The sequence below is a fragment of the Urocampus carinirostris genome, chromosome 1 (genome assembly GCF_059441175.1).
Source record: "Urocampus carinirostris isolate Australia breed hairy pipefish chromosome 1, RoL_Ucar_1.0, whole genome shotgun sequence".
NCBI classification, from domain to species: domain Eukaryota; kingdom Metazoa; phylum Chordata; class Actinopteri; order Syngnathiformes; family Syngnathidae; genus Urocampus; species Urocampus carinirostris.
Genome location: NC_142349.1, coordinates 51144370 through 51154804, shown reverse-complemented (window position 1 = coordinate 51154804; position 10435 = coordinate 51144370). Strand labels below are relative to the sequence as shown.

General features: G+C 38.3%; 1 protein-coding gene across 2 annotated transcripts; it reads left to right on the top strand.

Annotated features, from left to right (window-relative positions):
* The first annotated feature begins 66 nt into the window (after window positions 1-66).
* pih1d1 (PIH1 domain containing 1) lies at window positions 67-8569 on the top strand. Of its 2 annotated transcripts, none has more exons than XM_088356044.1 (11): window positions 67-164; window positions 438-546; window positions 626-683; window positions 762-950; window positions 3532-3593; window positions 3993-4074; window positions 4139-4235; window positions 5363-5389; window positions 6280-6358; window positions 7573-7716; window positions 8139-8569. In XM_088356044.1, the coding sequence occupies exons 2-11, from the start codon at window positions 466-468 to the stop codon at window positions 8172-8174; spliced, it is 855 nt and encodes a 284-aa protein (XP_088212170.1). In that variant the 5' UTR covers window positions 67-164; window positions 438-465; the 3' UTR covers window positions 8175-8569. The 2 variants fall into 2 exon arrangements, with proteins under 2 accessions (XP_088212170.1, XP_088212179.1); XM_088356053.1 differs by having other exon boundaries at window positions 104-160.
* The last annotated feature ends 1866 nt before the right edge of the window (window positions 8570-10435 follow it).

Sequence of the window (10435 nt, the reverse complement as noted above, 5' to 3'; positions counted from 1 at the left end):
ATTAACAAGCACCCGATGGCAGTTTTATGATGGATTTTAGCAAAAATTGAGCAGTTTGCGTCGTCTTTTATTTTGAAGGATCAATACAGGAAGTTTGAGTCTTTGAACTGTGTCTTGCACTGCGACGTAAATAAACAATAACAGGAAACTTTGGGCCAAGTTAGGTAAAATTTCACTGGTTATAATAAAATATGTACTGACCTCTGTGTTTATTTAAATTGTATGCTCAACAAAAGAGGTCAGTATTTGATTGTAACCACTAAGGGCTCATTGTCCTGCCGGTAATGCTATGCTAAAGTGTACTAGCATAAATGAGCAGGTATCCTTGCTGTATACTTTTTGCAAGGCTGGTTAAATTCCAAATGAGTCAATGTTATATCACAAGGCTTTATATTAGTACGCTTAGCTGAGCTTTATAGATGTATTTCTGTTTGCAGGTTTTTTGGTACTTGGTAGCCTGAAACCATGACAACCGATTCGACACTCCTAAACTCCGAGATGGAGTTTGAGCAGCAAGAAGACCTCTATCAACAACTGTTAGCCCAAGTAATACCACTCCAAAGCGTCTTGTTATACTGTTTTCCTCATAAATTCACCTTGGGTCTGCAATCATCTTTTTATTCAGACAATAAGCAATATGCAGACTGTAAACCCAGATTCTAAAGTCATTCGGCCGCAACCGGGTGTGTATTTCACAAGACATGTTGCACACATAAAGTAGTACAGTAAAAGATGAAAACTATATTTTCCCTTTCTCTCAGGAATATGTGTAAAGACGAACTCAATGCCGGGGAAGCAAAAGATATTTGTCAACATTTGTCAGTCAAACTCTGTTCCACCTCCACCGGAGCTGTCAAGGGAAAAACTTGTGGAATTGCTCCAAATGGAAGATCCCAGCGGCTACAGAGTTCCAATGAGTCTTGGGGAGCCACACACTGAAATGGACAACAGTAAGCACATGACTATATAAATGTTTTTAGCAGGTTTTGAAAAACAAACAAACAATTAAACCATCAATCAGGGACATTTTAAATGGTTTCACTCGTAACTCAAGGTTAAATTTAATATTTAGGGTTTATACGGGTGATTGAAACCCTTGAAATTACTTGAATTTCTCTGTTGTGTCTTCCAGGTTTGAAAAGTGTTTGAATTAGAGGGAAGTGATTGTAAATGCTTGAAATTACTGCCATATTTCTCTGGAGTCTGACTCGATAGACTATGCATTTAATGAAGAAAATTAAATCTGCTGAAAAATAATGCAGACCCTGCTCTCTGGTGGGTTCGCTTTACCATTGCATTTCTTCCTTACTCGTGATTAACGGGAGCTAGGATAAGTTTGTTTGGCATTGTCATGTGAAACGTCATTGCCCGCTACGTGTCACGTCCAAGAGACCGTGTGAAAAGATCACGGTGCTCTGGGGGCTACGGTAGCTAGAAAATGTAAAATACAAACTATGGCTAAAATTTTGAACAAATCCACATGTGGTACGCTGCAAGGTATAAAAAAGAGATCCCACTCTTCACAATAGGATAGTCAGCTTAAAGGTAATTAATGGAGATGACCAGCTTAACTTAGTTCTTTGTTTTTTGGTAACCGATTAATACATGCTACACCTAAACACGACACTGAAATGAGTGTTGGTGCAAGAATGTGTACCAATTATTGACATTTATTAAAGGCGATGTAAAAAATTAAGTTAGCATTTTCCATTAGCAAATTGTTATTCGAAGAACTTCCTGCTACTGAAAATGTAAGCTACATATTACTGATTTGTCTCAAATTATTTGTCATATTGTTCAGATCCACAAATATATTTGCGATTTACTTAAGATCTAAGATTTTACTTAAGATCTAATGGTAAATGTCACATGTGTTGATAAATGCACACGCAAGATTATACATTGCATATTTAAAATTACAGCTATAGAGTCCTCTCAATGTTTGTAAACAAGTGTGACATAGCCAAACTCCACACGCAATTTTGCTTCGCTTCATATATAATGCCGGTCCAAATCGGGTAAAAAACATTTTTATGCCCGCAGGTTAAATGGATAGAGATTGTCGTGTTTGTGTTGCTGCTGTTGGTGTCAGTGGGTGTCCGTGGATTTGTTCAGACCAAAAAACAATCGACTTTGGCCTGGACGGATCTATTGACACTAACAAAGATGTTATATAACAAAATTGTGAATATGCTTGATTGCTGTTAAGATTGTCGAGAAGGGTTGTTCAAACCTCACATTGTTTGTTTGCTGCTATTAGTGTCAATAAATTTGTTCAAACCAGGATAGAAATATTGTCGCAGATGATTAGTTCTCATTTACAGTAGTTTAAGTTAAACTTTACAAGAATGGGCGATCCTTGGCTTGCACCTGCCTTAGGGCCTGGTCACACAGCCTTTCACGGGTGTATCGAGGCTGAATCACGGCCAGAAATTTCTGCCCGTGAAGCAGACGCTGTTGGACGCTTTGAGATCGCGATACAGACGAGATACAGCCGTGCTTTAAACGCGGCAAGAAATTCACACGCAGTCGGCCGCGCGAAAAAGTTTTGCGCTGCTCAAAACTTTAGACCACGCGTAACCGCGGGCGGCACACGTGGTACACACGAGGTAATGACGCGGTACAGACGCGGAACGACGTGCTGCGGCCAGGGCGTGGTTACACGCGGGTAGGACGCAAAATTTTAGCGGGTGGAGCACGGTCATAGCACGTTTGTTCTGCGCCTTTATCGCAGTGTTATCACGTGAATTAGCGTGTGTAACGCGTGTGACGGTCAAACGCCTTTCTCCGCGTATATACAGCGCGACTTGCCGAGCACACGTCAGTTGTGCTCGAGACGTCAAGGGGTGAACATAGATCCCCGTCACCGTAGTGACCTCGTCTTAATCCATTTTTATTTCTTGACATTTCTTTTCATTTCATAACAAGATAATAAAATAAAAATGAAAAACTATTACAATAATAACATATTGGCTTCTTCTTCGGTGCCATAGCTTGAAATCTTTATTTTCACGGGACTGTGTCTTGAGCGGTTATGATTTCTACAGCCCGGCTCGGCAGCTTTTATACCCGTGGTCCACACGCAGAAAGGACGTGGAACTGACTCGATGAGGAAGCGGAACAGTCGCCGGCGTCTGTTTTGCGGGCATACCACGGATGAACAGCGGGTTGGCCAATTTTGCACATTTTCTACCGCGGGCAACCACGGGCAGAAAAAAAAACGCAAAATTTTACCCGCGATACAGACGCAAAAGGCTGTGTGACCGGGCCCTTAGATACATCGTTGTAGGTGGGATCAATGATAATAATGATAACGACAATCAATATGCATTGTTAATAACAACATAATTATTGGTGTGTATTATTTCCCCTTTTAATGTACTGGGGAAATTGGAAATTTGGCTTTGAAAGTCTTCAACAATAGCTTCGGTGTACAAACCATGAATGTTATTTTGAACATCTTCAGTTATGCCAGTGCCTCGCAATTATTTTCTGTCTGAACTGCCTAAATGTAACTTGTATATCTATCAGATTCTCAGGGTTGCACTGCCTATGACGTGGTCATCAATCCGGAGTTCTTTCAGAAGTGTCAGGTATGATCATTTTTTTATCAGTTTCTTTGTGTTTTTGAAATCTGTCTTATTATTTACAAAGGCTCCATGCTAAAATATAGCAAAACGTGTGTATTGAACACGATTCATGAAATATTTTGTAAAGGTGAAGAGAAAATGTTAAACCCGTATGACGTGATCGTATAATATAAGAATCTGCATTTGATGCGAATCGGCAATTCTGCAATGAATATTTAGTTTTTGAATTTTTGCCACCTGAAAGTAAAGTGCATTCCTAATTCGGAGATCGGCTGCAATAAATTGTAAAATGTCTGGAGAGTCATATGATATTGACTTTGCACTAAATTAACAACCTTTAAAGTGTCTTGGGTTGTCTTGTGCAGGTTTCTAACAAACGTTTTCCTCCTCTATGTTATACAGAAGGAACCATTGTTCCAACAGTTTGTGATTATGGTGTCCTTTGAAGGTTTAGAGAACAAATACAACATCGAGCTGAATCGAGGTACTTTTGAAAAGAAAGAAAAAAGTATTTCATCTTGGAGTTCCAATTTTTTTACTTGTCCCAGATTGGAAAGTGCTGAAGAACAGGAAATTCCTGGGCTCAGTCAGCGAGCAGAACATTCGCACAAAAAGCAAGCCTGTCATTCAGGAGCTGCAACCGAAGTAAGTGTGAGGAATTCATGACATGTAAAATAATGAAACAGTCCAATTGGAATCTTGCAGGACGATTTTGAATTTGTAAACAATCTGATGAACAGAACTTGAGATATTTCTGTTTTTTTCTTTTTAATTGGCTTAAGGCCACTCTGTAGTCAAGCCATGTTTATTTTTACAGCCCTTAATCACGAGAAGTCTCAAAGGGCTGCACAGACCACAGACTATTACAGACGACAGATTATTATTACTCCATCCCTCTAATCTAAAACCTACATGAGGGTAAGGAAAAACTCAAAAAAATCAGCGTAAGGAAAATGAAACCTTGAGAAGGGACTGCACATGAGGTAATCCCCCTACCAGAATGACCAGGCTGCAATGGATGTTGCGAGGGCAACAATGAACAACACACAGACATTGTCAACATGAAACATCGGTCATTCGTAGGCTACAGAATATAAGTGTGTTATAAGCTTACATTTGAACAGTTCCACTGAGGTTGTAGTTCTAATCTCATAGGGCACAGCATTCCACAACACCGGGGCCAGAAAGAACACTCTCTAATCTGCAGATAATTTCTTGGCTCTTTGGATCACTAGTAGACCAGCATTTTTTGAGTGAAGGCTCCGAGCAGGAACATAGGAGGAAATCTGAAATATATAAAGGGATAAGTCAATGCATAATTTTGTAAAATACCAAATTGCCACAATTAAGAGGGGAGGATTCCTCCATTGGAATTAATTGTCATCTGCTTCGCAATGGAAACAGATAGGATACTTGCAAATAATATCAACTAACTGAAGCATATACATGGTGAAAAAAGGGTACTAAGCACTGAGCCCCGCGGAACGCCACAAGTAAGACTACAGGGCTCGGGTTATTTTCACCATTTGTAACACAGTGCGTCCTATCTGAGAAGTACGGTCTGAACCATGGGAGGACATTTCCATTTTTCTAGCCGATTTAGTACAGAACTGATTTGAAATTAACTTAACACTCTCCCCTGCTTCACCATGTCACTCAGTTTACTTCCTGTAGAAATACAACACTCCACCATGATTCTCCAGGAGGTCAGGCAGGGCTTTTACAAATATTTTGTAACTTTTCCATTTATATTCATTCCATTTGTTTTATAGGGAAGGCCCCCCTTCAGAAGCAAAAAGGTAAATCATATTCTCAGATATTGAATTGTCTTTATTGTCATTGATACCAACGTTGGGAAACATTGTATGCAACAAGATTAGATGCGGAACTCGGGTAAACATGTAACAAAGACTTTAAAGATAAAAAACTTTCAAGATAAAAGGCAAAAAAATATTCACAACATAGTGCTTAGCAACTCCCTAAGTTGTAATAATAGTGCAATGTTTATGAATGAAAACAAATAGTGCATTGTACCAATAGTGCAATGAAAAGAAGCGCAATAACATTTAGCAGCGACAACAAAAAAATAAGTCACGAGGTACTGTTTAAAGTTTCATAGTTTTGTGCAATAACATTTAACAGCAATAAAAAAAGAAAAACCCAAAGTAAGTCGCAATATATGTTTTCACAGTTTTGTGCGCTCATTTAGGTGGTCGTTTGAGCTGTCCTTTAAAAGTGGAAAGCAGAATATTTCCTTTATTATGTGTTAACAATGCTAAATTGAGTTCAAAGAGCCTTTTATATTTTTTCCAACTGCGCCTGTCTGCTTTAACCTTACTGTTCGCAATGCTGATACGGGACACACTACACATTCAATAGGGGGAGAAGAGGATGGTTGAAGAGTGACTTTATGCTCGTCATCGCAGTGTTTTATGAGTATAGCACGAATATGGTACGTAGAAAAGGCCTAAAACCCCTAAAAAGATGAAAAAAAGAAGAGTTTAATTGAGCGCATCTAAAAAGATACATTGTAACTTAAAGCTACTCGATTGTGGCAGAGACTAGCAAGAGTTTTACATTACGGACAGCACCTTCAAGTACTGTTCTTAATTGTAACTTTTTTGGGGGTATACTGTTTATGTGTACCCTTTCTCTGAGGTCTGTTAAATATCCTTATTTGACTCCTCAGACCGGAGTTTACCCTGTTTGTGGAGCCTCCCTCTGGTGTGCCAGAGCACCTCATTGCAGAAATCAAGTTGCCTGGTGTGGTAAGAGAGACTCACGTTTTCTGTTTATTTCAAAAGTGAAACGATCCAACTAAATACAGATATTTAACCAATTGACATTTGCTCCAAGCATTCTAAAACATTAAGAAGTTACAAATAAACTATGAATGTTCCATACTATATAAAATATGGTAGAAATGATCACATGAATGCTAATTGATTTTTAAGAGCGATGCATTACTACGTTTTAGCCGTCATGAGCTTTTATCATCGCTCTGTTGTGTTCGGTGAAACTTAAAGCGAGTGTGTCACTCTAATTTTTACCGAGAGCCAAATTTGAATAATGGTTGTTCTCAAAGGGCCTAATGCAAGGTAATTGTAAAAATGGTATGGAAATAAATGGAACTGTAAACTTTGAATGTATTACTTAACCAAGTCACAGGTTGCATTGCAAAGTGTCACTACACATATATAATACCTCATACATGAAATGTAACAAAATATCAAAGTCTAATTTTATGAGATTATTCCTTTTTCAATTTCACTCATTAGCAAACAAACTGCTGAGCAGTCTATTTGCAAGTCTTGTAGACTACAGTTACTGTAGAAAATAACTCCTTGGACCCATTCATTTTTAGACACTCAAGACATTTGAAGCTCTCGTGGGCCACATAAAATTTGGTGGCGGGCATTATTTGGCTATGAGTATGACAAAGGGGGCTTAAAAAGCCAAATTGTATTATTTAGCGGCACCCAGTGGTTAAAAAACTTCCATTATTGAACGAAAACAATATTTATTCAAATATTCATCAAACGTAGAGAAGCATAGGAATATTTGTTTAAAAAAATACTTGTAAGGTCAAGGAATTTGCATTTATTCGACATTACATGAGCCTCACCCAAAGGGAGCTGACCTAATATTCCGACATCTTACTGCTATGGATACTCAAAAACTCTAAAAGTAAAATTAGTGCATTTGGGTCACATTGGGTCTTCGTAGTTTGTAATCTTCCTTGTGCTTTTTAGCACTCGTTTTTGTTTGCAGTACATTGTACAGCAACGTCTAGCGGTCGAATAATATTTTATGTCCCTTTAACAGCGTATTGTGAAAATGTTGTAAACTAGGAAAAGGGAAAATAATGTGATGTTGTTACGTGTTGTCTGTCTGGCTTTGTAGCGTTGCCTGTTTTTTTGACTTGAATGAATTTTGCAAAAGTTCAGAAAAAGTCTGAAGAGGATATGTATGACTTGTGCAGGTTTCATCACGCTCGCTGATCCTTGACGTTGGTGAGGACCGCCTTATGTTGACAGCCCGGCCCTCGCTCTACCACCTTGACTTCTTTCATCCCTTCCTTATCGACCAGGAGACGAGTTTGGCGCAGTACAACACCAGCACTCAGGTACACAACTTTACTTCTAAAACAGCCATGAAATGTAGAATTACGTTAAATTTGTTGTGTGTGGGTGTTTACACCAGTGATGGAAAAACTGAAGCTCTCTGAATCAGTGAATCAAAATGAAGTGATGTGTCAAAATATTTCAAAAGCAATAGCTCAGAATAAATACAAATGTCAAACATGAACAAATAAACATAAGTTACAAATTGTGAAAAACCTTTATACATTGTGCCAGGTTACAGTGACGTTCTCGGCTGATTTAGTCCAATTAATGTTCAACATGATAAAATGGGCTGAGGTAATGAAGGATGTTTATGCCCTTTTGGTAACAGATTTGGAACCAGATTATTCTTTAACCAATTACTTTATATTTTTCATATATTTCAATCTCAATGTTGTATAATGGCATTCTGTGTGTCTTTTAGATACTTACAGTCACCTTGCCTGTGGTGTCGTCGTGAAACAACTGACAACATGACCTGGAAGTATTTATTAAGATGCTGTGAAAATCATGATTAGGCTTCAAGTAGGAATCCATTCTTTATTAGGATGTCATATAACAAGTCAGAATGAGCTAAACTGAAGCTCTTTGTATGTTTTTTTTTTAATTCATATAAGAATGTATTGAATATAATGTATGATCTATGTTACATGTATGTTACATGTACTCTAAAAGAGATCAGTTAAATATTGTAAAGGGTTATTTTCTAATGGCCACCAGGGGCGCTCAAGCAGAAAAAGTACAAATAAGATTGGTGGTAATGAGAAAGACTCAAGTCACAACTGCCAATAAAGATACGAGAAGTTTTTTGGACTGTAATGTGCTTTTTACATGAATAAAATAAGCATAAACTGACACTCATCATGAAAAATGCTCAAATATAAGCATATGACGCAGCTTATATGTTAAAAGCATTTGAACTATCAGATAAAGACGGAAACAGCTGCTGCACGTAAACTCAGCATTGAAGAATCTATGGTGAGACGCTGGAAACGGCAGTGCGAAGAACTGGAGCAATGTAAAAAGTAAAGAAACCTTTTGGGTCTAACCAAAGCTGGAGGCCGGAACTTGAACACATTCTTTAGGCTCGATGAATGCTCAGAGAGCAGAAGGCTTAGGTGTTTCCACTGCACATGGGAACATGTGGCTCATAGCCAGGTGCGGCTTTTCTATATACATTGATACCCCAAAAAAACGTTTTCTCCTTTAAAAATGTATTGTGTGCGGCTAAAAGTCTGTATATTATGGAAATTACTTCAAATAAGCAAAATTGTCTTCCACTGAAACAATGAAATTGCTCTTTCATTTTGAATTTCTCTTCATGTAAACAAGAAAAGTAAAATCTTAAATGAGCCAGTGTTATTTAATTTTTTACTTTTTTATTAAAGGGGCTGTATGAAACTTGGAACTTTGTTACTCCTTGCCGCCATCTTCTGTCTTGTGTCATCATTGCAGTCTTAATAAGCTCTAAAGCGCTATGTAAATGCAGATCATTTCTCATGATGCGCGTGCAAGAATGTGCATTTCTTAAATGCGCTAAAATAATTTTTTTTAATCTTTCTTGGCGTTTGGGTTGGCATTTTAACTCTATAGCCTAAGGGCTCTTTAATTCAATTGGGCTGTGTCAAAACATACTTAATAGAGAAAACATTTAACTTTCAAGCTTTTAGGGATACCTCAAATGGCGCACCCACCTTTAATTATTGCGGCACACGCTTAAACATCTTTAGATATAAATGCATAAATCTCTGCTACACATTAGAATAAAGATTCACCAGAAAAGGTTCTACAATCGTGTGCTGTGGCACACAGGTTTAGAAAAAAGTTGGATAAATGATAAATGCCAATTACGGTTGACCAAACTTAACCCTGCCCACTGCCTATTTTTGTTCTGTTATTTTATTCAGGAGGTCTGGAGTCTATTTGAACTATACACCCTTCAAGATTAAAAATTCTTCCTCTTGATTTTGGGTTTTCAAGCTACGAAATTGAATAGTGTGGAACAACGTCTTTCTAAGATACATGTGTCAAATTCGTGGCCTGTCACGTGAATTTATGTGCCCCAGGCGAGCTTAAAATGTCTGAGTGTCTAAAAATGTACGAGTCAAAAGAGCGCTTTGACTCAATACTACGTTTCCCACGACGCCTGTCGACTACAATACCCGCAAAGTGACTGTTCAGCGCCACTAGACGCCAGTATTTCCATATAAGTGTGAATGAGTGGAATTGAGAAAAAAAATGATCCTTAAAATATCCAACAATATTTTGTTACACAGTGATACCTCAACATATTAGAGTAATGCGTTTATGGATCGTATCTAGAATTGTTCGTTTCTCGAGAGATTTTTCCAGATTCGATATAACTGGATACCAACTCATTTGTTCATGGCCTCCCATAAGCATCCAAGTTACCCCAAAATAACTGTAAAACACATCTTCCTGATAACTAAAAACACATTCAAATACAGTATGTCACAAGAGTGAGTACAGCCCTCACAATTCTGCAGAGATTATATTATATTTTGAATTAAACAACACTATAGAAACATCTCCTTTATACGATGAAAGGCAGTCTGTGTAAAGCTTATATCCAGCCATCCATTACCTGCACTGCTTGTCCTCAGTAGGGTTGCGGGGGTGCTGGAGCCCATCCCAGCTGTCTTCGGGCTGTGGGCGGGATACAATGAGCTGGTTGCCAGTCACTCGCAGGGCACACAGAGG